We start from the raw sequence: 20,688 nt of genomic DNA, 5'->3' as shown, positions 1-20,688 counted from the left end.
CTCTATAAAATAGAGTTGCCAAGAGCTCTCTCTCTCTGTCTCTCTCTGGTCAGATCTGTTTTAATTTACACAGAATCTCTCCAGCTCATCGCCATTATACACATTTTACTACATAAGACTTAAATTCTCGAAATGCCATTAGTTGGTAGCTAAGAGCACTTTCAGAAAATAGCCTCTCCGATTAAGCAGAAGGCAGAACTGAAAAATCGATCGCAGTCAAAGCAAAGAAATGTTTTTTAATGGAAAATTCAGCACAAATTAACACTTTAGGAGGAAATAACGGTTCAATCAGCACGCCAGCACTCGGAAAAACGTCTGGAAAGATGAGATTAAATGAGTATGAAAGGGGCTAATCATACTGCTCAGGGTAAAAACAACGCAAGATCCGTTTTTATTTAAACCTTCCTGCCGTTCATTTCAGTCAGACAGCAGAAAACCCACGGCGTGACTCAGCACCCAAAGCTCTGACGTCACCCATCATTCACTCAGACACACTGACGACAAGCTTTTATGTAACGACAAATGATTTTAGACATGTGAGCCTAATAACAGTTTTAATGAATTTAATTTCTGTTTCAGCATCCACTGACATTTTGATCACAAGCTCTTACACAAAGTTATAGAAAAAAAAAATAAAGCTGCATTCAATTTATCTCAGATGTAAGGAATTATCTGGGATTATGTCACACATAACATATATTACAAGTGGGCACCAAACCCCCTGATTTTTGCTGACTCCACTCCATTGCTTAGATATCAGCAGTGCTTGTGAATATATCTACATTGATGGGTGTGATGGTCCGGAAATGAGGTGTGTTCAGGTCAATTTCTGGCCTATTGCTTGTATCTTGGCAACTGAAAACACTGGTGCTCCATTGACTGAATACAACCTATACAACAATCAACAGTCAGGTGTTCATTGCTATCTTGGCAGTACAGACCTTAAACTACTGTTTGTTATGCACACATGAACACGCAGCAGTGCCCAAACACAACTTTTACATCGAAAATAAACAGAATAACATTGCTCTTCCCGTAAATGACCGGCTCATGCACCTCTGCTGAGAAGTGCAGAAGCACTGCGCAGTTAAAATACCAATCAGCCAATGTCAGAGCGCTCCTGCCTTTTAAAGGGAATGAGAGGCAAGTGACATGCTGATTGTCCAAACACACTCATGATAAATTAAGAGAATTAGTACATGCCTTTTGCATGTTTTGAGCCACTCAAGGTATACTTTTCCCATCGTTACGATAGCAAAGACACACTGACACTCCCTAAATCAAGTTGCAATGGTGAACGGTTAACAGCTCACCTATAGATCACTAAAATTGGGTCCAGTTCTATCTGTCCACAGAGAGAAGTTGGACAGTACTACTGAATGTGTACAACTGATTTAATGAGACACTAATAGATAAGCGCTAATAAACTAAATAGAAAGTGGAACTAGAAAATTTTGACGTCTAAAATAAAATGGAATGCAACATTATACACAAAGTAAACAATCAATATGATTCTGAACAAAAACAGGTCAGTAAACAATAAGGTACGGATGATACAGAAACTTATTAGTAATAAATATACTGTAAAATATAATGGCTTGGAAAAACAAACCAAAAACCTTTTTAGAGCCACAGTTCAGTTATTAAAGTTCTATAATGATGCTGCTTCATTAGCTGTGGCTTTTTCTGAGTCACTGTAGGTGAAACATCTGGGGAAGATTCCGATGTTTCCAGCGGTGTGTCCCTCCAGCCATTCTTCATTCACTGCAGAACATGAGAAGAAGATATTTAGAGATATTTACAACATCTACAGGTATAGTTCATGCAAAAGTGCAATCTTGAACATAAATATTATATATATATATATATATATATATATATATATATATATATATATATATATATATTATTTTATTTAATCTCAACAAAACAGCTTATTTTTGTTGTGATCTCAAGTGTTTTTCCGGGATAAAAGGTGTTGTTTTCTCAAGATAACAAAGTTTTTTTTTTCTAAATACTGAAAGTTTCCTTTCTTAAGATCTCAAATGTTTGCTCAAGGATAAGGTCAATGTTTCTGAGGGATAAATGTTATCACAAAATACCAATTGTCTTCTCATGATAACAAGCATTATGACAAGTTTTCTCAGGATAACAAGTGTTGTTTCTCTTGTTATAAGTGTTGTTTAGAGAAAACAGCATTTGTTATAATAATAGCAAATCTACTTAATTATAAAATTACTTTAAGACCACAAAATAAATAAGTTGCGATAAATACATCAAAATGCAATCACCCTTTATGGAAGGAACTAACGAGCGCTATCTTGAGCCATAAACAATTATACTGTACTTTCTTTCTATGTAGCCATTCTATTTAATAGTTGAGCTCATTGTTCTTTCTTTAATTTTGCTCTCAAGATTTTAGCCTTATTAACATCTCTGGAAATGTCTTGTGTATCAGTACCTTCACCCAGGATGTCGATGGTGTCTCCTTCACTAAACTCCAGGTCTTCAGGCCCCTGTGCAGCGTAGTCATACAGTGCCACCATCTGGTAGAGAACAGTCCTGTTGGCAAGGGGATTCTCAGCCTGGGAGGGGTGAGATTTCCAGAGGACATTCAGTGCAGTGAACGCAGTTTAAATAACTGGACAGTGACAGTGTTTATAGGTACAGGGCTGTACTTCAGTAGATTGGATTTATCTATGATGTAGTGACCACATGACCACTGGTGGTATCACTAAATATACTGATGGATCTACAAAGATGTAAAGCATTTTAGCATTATTCTTATGATCATGATCACATATGAAGTAACCCAACCCAACCAACCCAACCAACCAACCAACGAACCAACCAACCACATGTTCTAGAACAGCAACTACTTGACATCCACCTAAACAGCATTTTTATTTAGTTTAGTTCATTAGCCACCATCCTGGTGTTAGTGTAAAGAGTGAACAAGTGTTCACAATGGTTGTTAAGATGGGTTCTGTGTCTTTGTGTTGAGGGTGGTGGTCTTTATATGGGTTTATTTAGTTTAGTTTAGTTTAAGCTTTATTCACCCTCCTGGTGTTAGTGTAAAGGGTGAATAAGGGTCTCTACCAATGGATTTCTATTTTAAGAGATAAGTAGCCTATTTCTGATTGCTTTTATGGTTCTGATAAAGCGGCTGAATGAGACTATGGCTTGACCATGTTCCTCTGCTCTTAGTCATGCTCTATTTCAAATTGAAGCAATTCAAATGTTCTAGCCTTGGTAGATAATGTTCTGTACACCATAACAAGGAGCTATGTTGAGATATTAGGAGAAAATAAAAGTACAACAGCAAAAAACATGCTGTTTCTTCTTCAGCATAAAAGGTTTAATGAGTACCTGACAGTACAGAGTGGCCCGGCCCGACTCGGCCACATCAGCCAGGTCACACAGCCCTCCCTCCATCTCCAGAGGCTTCAGCAGCGAGGAGCCGTGCTGCTTGTGTCTAAGATACACAGAGAAAGTCAGAGTAGTTTTTTTTAAGTAAATTTAATTTCAAGTAAATTTAAGTAACTTCAACTCGGTTTCAAGACTTAAATGTTACATAGAGTAAATAAGTGAACTGAACTTCAGTCAATCCTTTCTTTTAGTAAACTTTACTCAATTTCTGCATACAATATGACCTAATTACAATTACTTCATTTATACAATATTACTCAAATAATTTATGATACATTATATATTATAATTCCTGAAATTTAAATATGTTTAGTTAAAACACACATATTACTTTATATATTTACTTTATATATACTTTATATTTTAATACTAAAAAGAATGTATTACATGCCATCCATGAATGTGTTTTAACTAAAAATATTTACATTTCAGTAATATAGCATAAATTAAGTAATTGTAATTAGGTAATATTGTATGCAGAAATTAAGTAAAGTTTACTAAATATTTTTAGTTAAAACACACATTCAAATATTTACATAATCTCAAAGATTTTTTTTAAACAGACCAGGTCTCACTGTCTCAACACATGGATGGCATGTAATTCATTCTTTTTAGTATTAAAAATATAAAGTATATATAAAGTAAATATATAAAGTAATATGTGTGTTTTAACTAAAAATATTTAAATTTCAGGAATTATAATATATTATGTATCATAAATTATTTGAGTAATATTGTATAAATGAAGTAATTGTAATTAGGTAATACTGTATGCAGAAATTAAGTAAAGTTACTAAAAGAAAGGATTGACTGAAGTTCAGTTCACTTATTTTCTGGATGTAACATTTAAGTCTTGAAACTGAGTTAAAGTTACTTAAATTCATCTGAAATTAAATTTACATAAAAAAAGCAAATGCAGAAAGTTGCGAAACTTTTTTAAAGTAAATTTTACTCATCCCATCCTTCTTTTCTGTGTAGACAAATGAAAGGACAGACTGGAGACATTTGTCCAGAGGGTTTAATAAGATCTGATTTCAAATAGTGTGTAGGAAAAGCAGGTTGTCGGGTCGGCAGCGTTACCTAAGGCGAATGAGTGCAGCAGGATGTCCTAATTTCTGAGCGAGCCTCTCTCGCAGCTCCTGATACGGCGTGTCTAGTGGGACGCTGAGAGCCACGGTGTATCTGTAGTGCACTTTAACTACGACAGAGTCCGCTCCCTCAGCCTTGATGATGTAAGAAGGAGAAAAATATATATACAGCACCTTTAGGATACACACTGATGCAATGCAATGCTGGATTTAATGCACATTTTGATGTCCTTGGCACCAGCAAAGACCAAAGGATATGAGAACATCTTATAAATAATACAATTTCATGGCACGGTTGAATAATTAGAGTATAATACTTTGCAAACAGCTCTGGAAAAAATGAAGAGACCACTTCAGTTTCAGAATTAGCTTCTCTCAGTTTAATTTTGCTATTTATAAACTACAGACAAAATTTCTCCCAAATTATAAATACAATTTTGTAGAAAATGAGAAATGCGAGCTTTCCAGCCCTAAAATAATGCAAAGAAAACAAGTTCATGTTCATAAAGTTTTAGGGGTTCAGAAATCAATATTTGGTGGAATAACCCTGGTTTTTAATCACAGTTTTAATCATGCATATTGGCATGTTCTTCTTCACCAGTCTTACACACTGCTTTTGGATAATTTTATGCCTTTACTCCTCGTGCAAAAATTCAAGCAGTTCAGCTTGAAGTTTGATAATCTATTGATTATATTGCAGATGTTTTCAATTTGTTAAAACCAAAGAAAATCTTAATTTTTAACTCGTCTCTTATTTTTTTTTCCAAAGCTGTAACTGATAAACCATGAAACTTAAACACTGTTTTTCCTCCTTGAAACAAAAAAAAAGGCAGAACCAAAACAGGTTTGTGTTTTCCGATAACAAATGATCTTAGCAATTTACAAACAGCTTTAAAAACATGTTACAAAACAGACATTATACAGGGGTTGGAGAATGAATCTGAAACACCAGGTTTTAGACCACAATAATTTATTATCTCGACAGACAGTTCTGGTGGAAACAGGAGAGTTGAGGCAGACATTGAATTCTGCAGCCGTGGTTTTATGTTTTTTGGATACAATCCGGGTTAGCACCCGAACATCACTTTCAGACAGCTTCCTCTTACAGCATCCACAGTTAATCCTGTTGGATGTGGTTGGTCCTTCTTGGTGGTATGCTGACATTACCCTGGATACCGTGGCTCTTGATACATCACAAAGACTTGCTGTCTTGTTCACAGATGCGCCAGCAAGACATGCACCAACAATTTGTCCTTTTTTGAACTCTGGTATGTCACCCATAATGTTGTGTTTATTGCAATATTTTGAGTAAAACTGTGCTCTTACCCTGCTAACTGAACCTTCACACTCTGCTCTTACTGGTGCAATAATGTGCAATTAATGAAGATTGACCACCAAGCTGATCCAATTTAGCCATGAAACCTCCCACACTAAAATGACAGGTGTTTCAGTTTCATTGTCCAACCTCTGTATGTCTAATTTAGTTCTAATATACACAAACAGAACCTGATATATGACCCTGGACAAAATTAGTTTCTATAAGGCGGAAGAATATGGGCAGTCCTCAAATAGTTCAGTTTATATTTTTATCTGCCTTCCTTTCCCCTCCCCTGAGTTTCTGCTCTGACTGAATCAGGCCATATCAAAGTGCTATTCAAATGCACCACTCCACGCCTGAGTCACCAAACGCATTTTATCTCCTCCGGATCATCCACCACAGGCCTCCGGATTAATCACGCTCAGCTTCTATTTTCATAAGCACCAACCGGCCGGAGCTGTAAGTGTGAGAGTGTAGTAAATACTGCGTTTTTACTGTACTGCAGAACCGCAGTCTACAGAACCAACACTGACAAATAATACAGTGTCAAAACAGAAGCTAATCCTTTTAAGTAGAACATCTGGTCCAAACTGGGGCATAAATATTCATTACGACCTTTACTTTCAGCTTGCAGAAGTTTCCAAAGTTTGAAGAAGCTCCCGGCTAATGTAGAACAGTACATCTTAATCAGAAATATTCAGGGTGAGTTTTTTATATGGAGGTCCGTATCATGAACCTATGGCCTGCAGGTTTGCAGTTTTGGTGCATGAAGGCTTGATCTTACCTGCTGTGGAGGTGTGGAGCTTTGGACTGGGCTGCTGCTTTCCTGTAGAGGAGTGCTGTTGTTGGGAACACTGGTAGAAGAGGTAGGCAACTCTGGAGACATGAGCAGATAAAAAAGTACAAAATATTATTGACAGTGTTTGCAGCAGATTTAGCATTGTTTTAAGATGCTAAACACCTGGATCTGGCTTAAGTAACTAACCCAAAAATCAACCAACCAATCAACTAACCAACCATCCATCCAACCAACCAACCAACCAACCAACCAACCAACCAACCAACCAACCAACCAACCAACTAAATAACTAATCAACTAACCAACCACCAACCAACCAACCAACCAACCAACCAACTAACTAACCAACCAAACAATCAACCAACCAACCAACCATCCAACCAACCAACCAACCAAACAACCAACTAACCAACTAACTAATCAATTAACTAACCAACCATCCAACCAACCGACTAACTAACTAACTAACTAACTAACTAACTAATCAACTAACCAACCAAAAACCAACTAACTAATCAAGCAATGAACTAAGCAACCAATCAACTAACAATCCAACCAACTAATCAAGCAATTAACTAATCAAACAATCATTTAACAATCCAAACAAATAACTAATCAAATAATTAACTAACCAACCAAGTAATCAACTAACCAACTAGTCAACTAACCATCCAACCAACCAACTAACCAACTAACTAACCAACCAACCAACTAACTAATCAACCAATGAACTAACCAACCATCCAACCAACCAACCAACTAACTAACCAACCAACCAACCAACCAACCAACCAACCAAACCAACCAACCAACCAACCAACCAACCATCCAACCATCCAACCAACCAACCATCCAACCAACCAACTAACTAACCAACCAACCAACTAACCAACCAAATAATTAACCAAACAAGCAACCAACCAACTAACTAACCAGGTAATTAACTAATCAACCAACCAGCTAACCAACCAACCAAACAATCAACCAACTTTGGTTAAATATGGATTTTGAGTAAATTACTGAATGCATTTACATACAATAAATCATTCAACAACTGCAAAGAATCAGGTTTTGTCAGAAATCTGATCAATCGGTTTAACTGCACTGAATTATTTAATATCTGTGGAAAATGGTATTTTGAAAGGCAAAAAATGGATTTTGGATTTCTTTTTAGACTTTTCCACCAACTTACTGCATATGTACTACTATGTATTCACAGCTAACCCTTTAAACTATAGATGAAATGATTAATCATACATGTTTTCTGCTTGGCTGGATGTGATATAATGGCACTCTAAAGCCTCGGCTGTACCTGGGGGAGGAGAAACAGCAACCTGCGGGCGAGTAGGCGGCTTCAGGCTGGGCGGCAGTGGGATCCCACTGGGCACGCTCTGTAGAGGACACACAGGAGAAGAGTGCTGAGTGTATCACGGCTCATCATAAATTACAGACCTGTATTAATACGCTTTCAACAGACAGAAGCAGAGGAATAAGAGGCGTCTCCGTAATGTGTTGAAATTTTCCTCATGGATTCCTCAAGGATTTATCACCTTTTATTATCAGCTAAATCATAAAACCTTGGCTTTTACCTTGTAGGAAATCATGCAGCTCAGCTCTGAAAATCAAAGTGCTTAAAGAGTTCTCTGGAACGAGGTCAAAGAACTTCTCCACTTATATACTAGTGGCACTACTGACCAAAACAGCCCCTCAGATTAAAGCCTGTAATACTGACCAAAATATACTCCATAATAAAACACTGCCAGTGCAGCTGATCCTAACTTCACTAAAGCACTACTGACCAATACATCTTCTCAGATTATAGTCAAAAAACACTACTGACGTATATATCTTCTCAAATTATAGTACACAAGCACTACTGACGTATATATCTTCTCAGATTATAGTTCACAAGCACTACTGACGTATATATCTTCTCAGATTATAGTCCAAAAACACTACTGACCAAAAAACACTACTGACCAATACAGCTTCTCAGATTGTAGTCAAAAAACACCACTGATCAATACATATTCTCAGATTATAGTCCAAAACCACCACTGATCAATACATATTCTCAGATTATTACATTACATTACATTACATTACATTTGGCAGACGCTTTTGTCCAAAGCGACTTACAATAGTCAAGTACAATATAAAATAAGTTTAAAGGTAAAACATCTTTGGATAGGGATAAAAGGAGGTCAAAGGGGAATAATAGGATAGAGGATAGAGGATATTGGATAGTGTGTTAGAGGTGTTAAGAGAGTAAGTGCTCTTTGAAGATTATAGTCAAAAACAGCACTGACCAATACATCTTCTCAGATTATAGTCAAAAAACAGCACTGACCAATACATCTTCTCAGATTATAGTCCAAAAACACTACTGACCAGTATATCTTCTCAGATTATAGTCCACATGCACTACTGACCAATACAGCTTCTCAGATTATAGTTTAAATGCACTACTGACCAAATATATCTTCTCAGATTATAGTCCAAAAACACTACTGTCCAATACATCTTCTCAGATTATCTATCCACTGTCCACTATAACTACTTACTAATACAGCCCCTGGGATTAAAGGATATCAGCACTACTGACCCCTTAGTAGTGAATCAATAGTAAATTGCATTTCTTTTCCCAAATTATACCAAATTATTATGGATTTTCTCACAGAAATGATCTTGTTATTTTGGAAAAACAATGTTTGTTACGTCATGATAATAATTCACAGCAACATATGCAGGTAAGTAAGTGACCCTGTAGGGATTCTTGATACTTGTGAGAATCTAAAGTGGTTCTTTTATTGCTTTGCTTTATTTTTTTAGGCCCCTTTCATTTATCAGAATGTATTTCTATCTAGGTACCATTAATGTTTAATAACTCCACACTTTACTTCTCCTAAAAAGCGACACAAAGTGATCTTTGTTCAAAGTTTTCTAAATATTTTGGGGGAGCATGAGGATGAGCTGTTATCCAGCACTGAGCTGTCTGTGGTTTCCCGGCGCGAGAGTGTACGCTATATTTTGAGCTCCTGAAAGGGTAGAAAGTGGAATATAATGCAGCAGGATGAGGCATTATTAAATGTTATTCTAATATGCAGCAAAGGCCCTCAGGTAATGTGGGGCAGCATAATGAAGCAGGAATAAAAATTAGGTATAAAAAAATAAATAAAGTAACCCAAAGTATAAGGAGGGAACGCTTACGTCTTTCTTCTTCTTGCCTTTGGTCTTTTTTGGCGGCGGTTCCAGCAGGAAGCTGGGAAGCAGGCCTCGCTAAAGAGCAAGAGAAAGTCAAGAAGCAAGAAGGGAAACATACATAAGCAATGTGCCTCCAATATACAGCAGTGAATCACAACATGGTTGTTCTAGAACAGTCCTGGGCAGTGTATTACCGTAACCGTGTGCACTAAAATTGGACGGAGACTGAAAATGGAACAGAAACTAGTTTTACAGCTAAGTAAACATAATATACCAGGTTTTATTAACAAATATACCCCATAAGATAACCAACTTATAATAATATAATAAATTTACCATAAATGAACTTATTTATCACCATAAATGAACTACCCATCTGCACTCTAAAAAACAGAGGCACAATATGAGTACTTTTTTGTACTCAAAGGTACACTCTTCATAATTGTACCCTCAAAGATACAATATTGGTCTTTACAGGGTCAGATTTGTTCCCTTTGAAGTACAAAGTCATTCCTAACAGCAATAAATACAGATTTGTACCATTTAACCAGACAAAAGGTTCATTCAGTATTCTGTATCACTGTACTAATAAACAATATATATTTTAATTGAACATTTTCCATTTGAAAGCCAGAAAATTTTGGATCATCAAGTTCTTTGCCACATATTCAGTTGATGATAATGTTTATAATCTTCACAATCTTTACTGGCACAAAAATATGGGGACAAAAAAGGACTTTCAGTGAAAGGTACTTTTTTGTACCTCAATATAAGATACAGACCCAGCGACAAGCTTTGTACTCTTTTAAGTACAAATCTGTACTTACTTTTCTTAGTGTGTGTAGAACAGTATAATCTTTTATAAATAACAAAAACAAACAAAAAAAAACATTGTATAGGAAGTAAGCAAATCAAATGATACCACAAAAGTTTTAAAGAGCATTCACTGTATTTATTATGGATTTTTCCAGTAATAATAGTCTTATAAAGTCCTATAAAACATGAAGATCAAAAAGGGCTTATCGTATCACAGGCTCAATTTCTCTCACTGAACACAATTGTTTGTATAAAGTTGTATAAAAAGTGTTGCTGGTCTTTTGAAAAACTTGATAGCTGACAGTGCTGCTAGTTTTCAACACTGTTAATGTTGCACATTTTCAAAAAAAAAATCATAAATGTTTGTTAAAAATGGTGCCACTTTAAAATAAGACTACCTTTATAAAGGGTTTATAAATGGTTTACAATTAGTTTATTAATGGTTACTAATTAGGTTGTAAATGCCTTAATCATTAATAATCAGTTATAACACATATGTAGAAAGGGCAAGAATATAGATGGCTGTGGGTTCACTATTTGGCAAACAACAGGTCATTGTTGCCCTTTTCACGTATGTGTTATAACTGATTATTAATGATTTTTAAGTCATTTACAACCTAATAAACTAATTGTAAACCATTTATAAACCTTTATAAAGGTAGTCTTATTTTAAAGTGGTACCTTAAATATTCATATAATTATGTGCTCAAGATTTCATTGCATCGCTGTAATGTTTCATTTATTGTTCTTTATTACATCATGTTTATTACATAATGATATAATCCACCACACTTTATTGTATCATTGTAATGCTTCATTCACTGTTTTTTACATAAAAAATGGTTATTATACTGTAAATGCTGTATAGCTTTATGTATTGGGCAGAAACGAACTAAGTATATTAATCTGGCCCTCTTAAACCGAAAAATGAATTGCCCACCCCTGTTCTAGAAGGTTCCTGAAAGACCCACCTGTCCGTCGTAGATGACCGTGGCCATGCCTTCACGGTCGTCTTGGCTGAAGACGAAAACCTGAGCTCCGGTGGGAACGGTCAGCTCTCCTGGACCTTTGCCCATGTAGGCACTCTTCACACACATGTAGCGTGAGTCTCTGGATAGAACACATCACACAGTCAATCAACACATTTAGACCCAATCCTATTTCACAATCCCTTAGCCATAACGCTCTGTTTTGAGCATTTATTTGCAGAAAAAAAAAACTGAAATAACAAAAAAAAGATGCAGTGCTTTGGCATGTTCTCCTCCACCAGTCTTACACACTGCTTTTGGATAACTTTATGCTGCTTTACTCCTGGTGCAAAAAATTCAAGCAGTTCAGTTTGGTTTGATGGCTTGTGATCATCCATCTTCCTCTTGATTATATTCCAGAGGTTTTCAATTTGGTAAAATCAAAGAAGTGGTCTCTTATTTAAAATTTTTTTACATCATTTATAATATGGATGTGAAACGTCTGAAGTTTAATCAGCATACTTACTGGCCTTCATCTACCTTTGGTTCATAGAATCCAGGTTTCTACAAACAACAGAGTGATCGAATCTGAAGTTAGAGTAACTTATGTGCCAAATTAGGCAGTTATAATTAATTTTAAAATGTATTGTAAGAACAAAAACATTCAGACATTCAGACATTTCATGTTAAAGTAGAGGCAGTGACCCTACCTGCGGCCTGAGAGGTTCAAAGCCTCCGAAATCATCGTCTGGGATGTTGGAAATGATGACCTGTGGGAAGATGATTTTTGTAAGGTTTTATGTATGATTTTGAAGACACAAAAAATTATTATAATAGTACACCCATACTGACACTGCCCTCTACAGGTAGCACTACTGTGTTTTTATTAGTGCTTTATTATCTTTTATTCATTTAATTATTTAGGATATTTTAATTGTTTATTTTTTCTTTGCAACATAAGAATATCCTAAATAATTGTAAATTAAAAAAGTAGCCATCTATAAAGTGTGTAACTGTGTTATTACACTCTTACTCACTCAATATATCAGTTATATTTAAAAATATCATTTATTTCTTATACAATATATTGTATAAACAAAATATGCAGTTATTATGACAGGCCTATATATCATGATTATATTTCTGGCAATGCTGCTCATATATTTCTGGCTCTCTGCCAGTTTGGGGGAGATTACCTCTGGTTTGCCCAGAAAGTCTCTGGGCCGAAGCGCCTCCACGTCCTGTTTTCTGGGGCGGAACACTACTCCCTCAGGGACGAAGAGAGGAGCAATCACCTCTCTTCTCTAACACAAACACACACACACACACACACACACACACACAAATAGAGTTAGCACAGTCTTCTGAAATAGCTTCAGTGCAGAAGAAATTTTATATATGCATATTAAATTCTGCCATGACTTGACGTGGTTTTATGTTTTTATTGGATACAATCCGGGTTATCACCCAAACATCCCTTTCAGACAGCTTCCTCTTACAGCATCCACAGTTAATCCTGTTGGATGTGGTTCCTCCTTCTTGGTGATATGCTGACATTACCCTGGATACCGTGGCTCTTGATACATCACAAAGACTTGCTGTCTTGGTCACAGATGCTCCAGCAAGACGTGCACCAACAATTTGTCCTCTTTTCAACTCTGGTATGTCACCCATAATGTTGTGTGCATTGCAATATTTTGAGCAAAACTGTGCTCTTACCCTGCTAACTGAACCTTCACACTCTGCTCTTACTGGTGTAATAATGTGCAATTAATGAAGATTGGCCAGACCTGATCAAATGTAGCAACCCCACATCATTTACTTAGTTAAATCCAGGTGGAGATTTTTTTTTTTGACCAGAGAGTGTAGAATAATATAATCTTTAATATGGTAATCTAATTGTTTAAAAGTTCTGTGAGGGTCTTACAGATATGCTCTCCATTGCCTGGTCCATTGGAGCCCCCCGCGCCCCTTTCTCCTTAGAGGCTGCCATCAGGATCTCTCCAGCCTTCTCCCACTGATCCATTCTACAGTGCACCGCTGCTGCATTATACAGGACCTGAACACACACACACACACACACACACATGTGAGACAATAACTCTGCAGTATTATTTACTGTTGTAATCTCTTTGTAATGAAAATACATGCAGCTATTCAGTATCTATTAAGTACTCAGTACTCACTCGATTTGTACCTACTAATTACTCAGTACTCAGTAACAACTATTCAGTACTAATAATTTAACCTATCAGACATTCAGTAATTAAATCTACTAATTATTCAACAGCTATTCATTCAGTACCCACTGATCACAACCTTGTGATTATTTAAGACCTTTTAATTATTTTGTACCACTTTTTAGTCTCTATTATATAATTCAATAGCTAATACTAAAATAAATTCAATGTATACAAATTAACAAATTAATTAACCAGAATCTACTTATTTCATAAAAGTAGTAATTATTCAGTACCCACTATGTGTTACCTTAGTACCTACTAAAGTAGTAGGATCGTCTAGTGACTTAACACGCCCTAAATGTTAAGTATAGGCAAATTATTAAGTAACTACTAGTCTTCAAACAGTACTACTAAATTGGTAACTACTAATTATTCAGTACTTACTACTTATCTAGTACTTACCATGTGTGTAGATATTCAGTTACTAAGCCTAATTTTTATTATTCAATAAGTGCTAATTATGCTCTACCTCTCTCTCTCGCTCTCTCTCTCTTTCTTCTGTCTTCTCCCTCTCCCATTCTCTCTTTCTCTAACTCTCTCAATCCCATCCTCTATCTTTCTCTCCCTCCCTTTCTCTATCCCACTCTCACTCTCTCACATTTCCTCCTGTGTTCTCTCTCTCCCCATCTCTCTTTCCATCTCTCTCTCTCTCTTTCGCATTTCTTCTGTCACTCTCTCTCTCTCTCTTTCCCCGTGTCTGTCTTCAACCCTCGCTATCCCATCCTCTCTCTCTCTCTCTCTCTCTCTCTCTCTCTTTCTTCTGTCTCTCTTCCTTCTGTATCTCTCTCCCTATATCTCTCTATCTATGCTATCCTCTCTCTCTTTATCCCACTCTTTCTCTCAATCTCTCTCTCTATCTCTCTCTCTCTCTCTTTTGCATTTTTTCTGTCACTCTCTCTCTCTCTTTCACATTTTTTCTGTCTCTCTCTCTCTCTCTCTCTTTCCCCGTGTCTGTCTTCAACCCTCGCTATCCCATCCTCTCTCTCACTCTCTCTCTCTCTCTCTCTCTCTCTCTCTCTCTCTCTCTCTCTCTTTCTTCTGTCTCTCTTCCTTCTGTATCTCTCTCCCTATCTCTTTCTATCTATCCTATCCCCCCTCTCTCTCTCTCTCTCTCTCTCTCTCTCTCAGTCATACACCTGTTAGACAGTAACAGTGCAGTATCAATCATTGTTGTAATCTCTTTGTAATAAACCTACGTGCAGCTTGTCATGCTTCATTAAAGAAGTGTGTGTGTGCGTGTGTGTGTGCGTGTGTGTGTGTGTGTGTGTCTGAGTGTGTGTGCGTGTCTATCCTCTATGGTGACATCATCAATCATCTTTTGCAGTGGAAATTCCACTGTTCCTGAGATCAGGAAGCAGGAAATTCAGCACAATGTCAGTATTATCCTCCTTTCCTATAAATCACCTGATCAGCTGACTCTCTGTACTATCCATTTCAACACACACACTCTACACACACACACATACTCAGTGTGGAGTGGTTCCACCTGTTTGCGGGTGAGGAATGTGTGATAGCTGTAATCTTCACTCTGAATGGTGATAGTTTGACATTGCATAACCCTGGATCTTCTTTGGCTGCCCTGCTTTAAAGGACTAGTCCACCTTAATTAATATATTAATTTAAAAACATTAATACTAATATTTAAACTCAAAAAGAGCTTAGAAATCAATATTTGGTGGAAGAACCCTGATTTTTAATCACAGCTTTCATGTGACTGGGCATATTCTCCTCCACCAGTCTTACACACTGATTCTGGATTATTGGTGATCTTCCATCTTCCTCTTGATTACTTTCCAGAGGTGTTCAATGGTGTTATTTTACCAAATATGGATTTCTGAAACATAAGTATTATTGTTGTTTTTAATGAATATAAACTTATTATATTATTTGCATTGTTTAAGGTCTGAAACAATGCATATTTTTGTTATTTTTTTATATGTTTTTATTTTCTGCAAATAAATGCTCTAAATGACAATATTATTTAAAATTTGGGAGGAATGTTGTCTGTAATTTATAGAATAAAACAACAGTGTTCATTTTACACAACTATATACCTATAAATATAAAATTATTTAAATAATTTTTTTATTGTACATTTTGTACATTTTTATTGTATATCCTTATTATTTTTTTATTTAATTGAACTATTAGATATCATAAAATTATTCAATTCCTACTTATTATTCCATAAGTACTCATTACTCTACATATAATTTAATTTAAGTATTTATTAATCTACTATGTAATTATGCTATTATGTCACGTAAGTCATTTTAACTGTGTGCACATACACAGGCACATCTTTATTGAACCAAAAGTGAATGTATTTTGACACACACTGTGGAGTATTATGGTCTGTCTGTGGTATTGAGTTGCGATCTGCAGATGCAGCAGATAGAGATGAGTCTGAGGAGCTGCTGAAATATTGCTGTAAAGAGACAGTGCTGAGAGACGGCAGTGCAGGTGAGTCTGATCTCACACACACACTGGATAGCTGTGTTGACACAGGCAAACCGCCAGAATGTGAGCAATTTCCCCCAAATTTCAGAGCAATGAAGAAAAGAAATGATAAAGAAACATTCCTACAAACTCAGTTCTTCAGTAGTGCTTTAGTTACGTCTGGGACTGATTAAATATGTCTTCAAATACAGAAGAAACAGTACCAGCAAAAACTAGTGTTGTGCTGGATTCTTCATCAGGGTTTTAAAACTATGCAGCTGTTTATTAATTACTAACTATATCAATTTGTTCTAATTATTCAGTATCTACTTGAAGGGCCCTATTTTAATCATCTATAAGCGAGCTGCCAACCGTGAATACTGTGCACATACAGCTTGATTATAGGTGTGTCAGTGTGTCTTTGCTATCGTAATGACAGGAAAAGTACACAATGCACAGCTCGAAACACACAAAAGGCATGTACCAAGATAGATGTGGCATAGGTTTTGTGCATATGCAATAAACCAATGTGTGTTACTTGCCATTCCCTTTAAGGCCTGGTGCACTCTAACTTTGGCAGGTTGCTATTTTAATGGTGCAGCTACCTGAACGTGTCCAACAGCAGTTTCTCAGCAGAGGAAACTGACCTGCTTGTTCACACTCATTTATTCTGTTTATTGTTGATGTAAAGTTCGGTGTAGATATATTCATAAGCTCTGTTGCTATTTAAATGACACAAGTGGAAGGCCTGAAAATAGAGTCTTGGTGGGGTATGAGATAGCAATTGGCACCGTGATATACGTTGCACAGGGTGTAAGATCTTCAGCATGTGTGGCATTATAAAATAACTATTATATGTACCAACTCATCATTTAGTATGTACTCTCTTACAGTTATTTCTTCTAAATAAGATATGGTACCAATTATCAGGCATAAAGTTTTCTTACAAGAGTGATACACATATATCTCTATATCTCAACATACAGATATAAGTATGTAAAGTATATGTGAAAGGTTTTAGAGCTCCCACCTGCCAGCTGTAGAGTTTATAGCGCAGCCCCAGCTGTTTATAATCAATTACAGCATTTTCCCTCATGTGTTTCTGAGCCCAAATACAGTCACCCAAAGCCTCCTCCAACCTGAGAGAGAGAGAGAGAGAGAGAGAGAGAGAGAGAGAGACATCAAGGGAGAGACATATAGAGAGAAAGATGGTGAAAGACAGAGAGAAATAAAAAGGAAGAGAGAGGGAGAGAGAAAAAGAGACAGAGAGAAATAAAGAGGGAGAGAGAGACATATCAAGAGACAGAGAGAGAAAGAGGGGAAAAAGAGAGAGAAAAATAAAGAGGGTGTGTGAGAGAGAGAGAGACAAAGATAAATAAGGGGGAGAGACAGAGAGAAATAAAGAGGATGAGAGAAAGGGAGACATTAAGAGACAGAGAGAGAAAGAGGGAAGATAAGAAACACCGAGAAATAAAAAGGGAGAGAGAGGGAGAGAGACAGAGAGAGACAGACAGAGAGACAGACAAAGAGAAAGAGAGGGAGAGAGAGACAGACAAATAAAAAGGGGGAGAGACAAAGAGAGAAAAAGGGATAGAGAGACAGAGACAGAAAGAAATAAAGAGGGTGAGAGAAACAGAGAGAATAACAGAGAGAGAGATATGAACAGAGAGAGAGAAAGGCATAGAGAGAAATTTTGAGAAATACACTAATTCATAATGAAATAAAAATAATTTAGATCCAAAAACATCCTCTGACCCTAAATTTGAATCTCGATAGTATAATGTCTGACCTGTTTGCCATCATGTGCACAGCAGCCCTCTGGAAGAAGCCCACCGCCAGTCTCTCATCTTTAGCAATAACCCGATCAAGATCCTGAAACCACAGATAATAACTAAATACATTAAAAATATGAAATCCTCCTCAAAATAAGAGTAACACAGCTTCTGTATTAAGTGGTGGTACATTCATTCAGTATGTCTCCTACGTTACGGCAGGGTCTGTGGTTTTGGGGGCTTACCTTCACGGCCAGGTCGAGTTGACCCAGGGCCAGGTGGGCGGCGGAGGAGACGAACAGGGTGCGGGACGTGGGGTCAGAGATCTGACCCAGTTTGGCCAGAGCGTTCTGCCAGTCCCGGTTATCCACCGCCTGCACCGCCTCATCCCACAGCCGGATCAGCTCCGTATACAACATCACTCTAAAGGGAGTTCACGTGAATTCACAGCAATGGTTGTGTCCAATGGTTACACTGTAAAAAAAGCAAAAATAATTAAAAAAAAGTAAAATTATATATTATATTTTGTGATTTTAAAGTAAAGGATTCTTTATTTTATACTGAAATATTGTGAAGTATCACAAAAGTGTTCTGCATTGAAGATGTATACTAAAGCCATCCAAACTATAAAGAAAAACATATGGAATTAGCACCTCTTGCTTAAATTATACAGCTTTGCACATCTTGGCTGGATTTTCTCAGCCAGCTTTATGAAATAGAGTCACCTGGAATTCAGGCTTTCAGTTAACAGCTGTGCTGAACTCATAAAGAGTTAATTACTTGAATTTCTTGTCTCTTAATGTGTTTGAGGGCATCAGTTGTAAAGTTGTGAAGAGGTAGAGTTACAGGTATACAGTGAATAAACCTATTTGAGTAATGTTTTAATCCATATTATAACAAGAACTACTCAACTAAGTACAGAAAAAAATAATACTTTAAGAAATGAAGGTCAGTCAATCCAAAAAAAATAAATAACTTCAAAAGTATTCTAAGTGCAGTTGCATAGACCATCAAAAACGTTATGATGAAACTGGCACTCATCAGGACCACCCCAGGAAAAGAAGACCAGAGAAGTTACCATCAGAGTTACCAACCTAAGAAACTAGCACTCAGTTTGTTTAACATTGTTAAATCACTACATGATTTATTGTGTGTTCCTTCATAGTGTAGATTACTTAAGTATTTATTTACAATGCGGACAAAAAATCATTTTGAGTCATTGAATGAGAAGGTGTGTCCAAATGTTTGATTGGTAATGTAAATATACAGTTAATCTACAAGTAAATGTTTTATTTTAACAGGTGAAGCATGTATTTAGAAGATCTCTGCTCATAAAATTTCACTTGCACTTTTAATCTAAATGGCTTTCTCTGTGTTTTACAGATAAATCTGTAAAAAAAATACTTTATGGCAGCAGGTGTGCCAGAAAACTTAAATACTGCTTTTTTACTTAAAAAACTGTACTGAATAACCATAGAACAACCAAAAAATACAGTAGAAAAAATTTAGACAAAGTCATATTACAGAAATGACAATACACCTAATTAGCATAGACCAATGCAGAATAATCATTGCAAACATGTTATCTATCTGGCAACCTGGCAACCAAATGTACATAACTGCAAAGTAAGTTAGAGTAATTCAATGAATTAAACTCTACTCACCAGTGGACCTCACTACTCCACACACTGTCTTCTGTACCACACACACGACACCACACACAAACACACACACACACACAGTCTTCAGCTGAAGTGAAGAAGAGTGCGACAGCTGCAGGTGTCTTATGTTCCTCCTGTCGACCTGCCCTTCAGGAAACTGAGTGTGAAGCATAGACAGCTGAGTCTCCCGCCCACAAGAAACCAGGAAATTACCTGAGGTGTGTGTGTGTGTGTGTGTGTGTGTGCAAACAGTGGAGGGAATGCAGTTGTTAAACGGTGGACACGGCACGTACACCTGAGACAGGCAGGTTATTGTCACCTAAGCGGAAAGACACACCTCACTGAGACAGAAAAGTTCTGTACACACACACACACACACACATACTAAAGGCCAGAACACACACTGACCCAGAAACAATAGCACTGCAATACTGGAAATTCTGTGTGTTCATACCTATTCTGATTGAAGGGGAAGCATTTAAACCAAGTCTCAATGGCTGTAAAGTATGTAGAACATTGTCAATGGAAAGTACTGTAGTGTCAAAAGGGGCGGAGTAACAAGGCCATGCCTGGTCCTTTAAAAAAACTAATTTAAAACAGGAAAAAGTATAAAAAAATAACCACAAATGAGCAGTGCTTCTTTTTTTTTTTTACAATGATGGCGGCTTTAAACAATTTGGTGGAGACCCTTATTCACCCTGTACCCCAACACCAGAAGCTAAACAATGCTCCATCAGAAGAACTGCCACAACCAATCTAAACAAACACAAACTCACACATATACACGCATAACCACCTAAACAACGCAGAAATGATAAAGTGTGACCGTCATGCAAGCTCGGAGAACATTACAGAACTGTGTGTATTGTATTGGAATTATTGTATTGGTTTATTTTATCAGAAACTTAGAAAAATCAGAATAGAAGGAACTGACATTTGACTGTAAAGTCT

General features: G+C 36.7%; 1 protein-coding gene across 1 annotated transcript; it reads right to left on the bottom strand.

The window, feature by feature from the left end:
* Positions 1–546: 546 nt before the first annotated feature.
* On the bottom strand, positions 547–20,001 carry noxa1 (NADPH oxidase activator 1). The gene is made up of 16 exons (XM_022667570.2): positions 19,741–20,001; positions 18,322–18,550; positions 18,094–18,176; positions 17,335–17,443; positions 13,550–13,681; positions 12,819–12,926; positions 12,333–12,392; positions 12,149–12,186; positions 11,626–11,764; positions 9,845–9,913; positions 7,947–8,025; positions 6,620–6,711; positions 4,510–4,652; positions 3,370–3,475; positions 2,462–2,585; positions 547–1,764 (listed from the first exon to the last, which is right to left on the bottom strand). Exons 2-16 carry the CDS (start codon positions 18,493–18,495, stop codon positions 1,652–1,654), a joined length of 1,569 nt encoding a protein of 522 aa, XP_022523291.2. The 5' UTR covers positions 18,496–18,550; positions 19,741–20,001; the 3' UTR covers positions 547–1,651.
* Between the last annotated feature and the right edge of the window lie 687 nt (positions 20,002–20,688).

Source organism: Astyanax mexicanus, chromosome 22, assembly GCF_023375975.1.
Source record: "Astyanax mexicanus isolate ESR-SI-001 chromosome 22, AstMex3_surface, whole genome shotgun sequence".
NCBI lineage: Eukaryota > Metazoa > Chordata > Actinopteri > Characiformes > Acestrorhamphidae > Astyanax > Astyanax mexicanus.
This window is presented reverse-complemented; position numbering and strand designations above follow the sequence as displayed.

Coding starts and splice junctions, on each gene's coding strand:
- noxa1 (XM_022667570.2), bottom strand. CDS start 18,495: ATGTTGTATACGGAGCTGATCCGGCTGTGGGATGAGGCGGTGCAGGCG. Junction 12,187..12,332: donor TTGAACCTCTCAGGCCGCAG/GTAGGGTCACTG, acceptor TGTTGTTTGTAG/AAACCTGGATTCTATGAACC. Junction 3,476..4,509: donor GCTGCACTCATTCGCCTTAG/GTAACGCTGCCG, acceptor TGTGTATCTTAG/ACACAAGCAGCACGGCTCCT.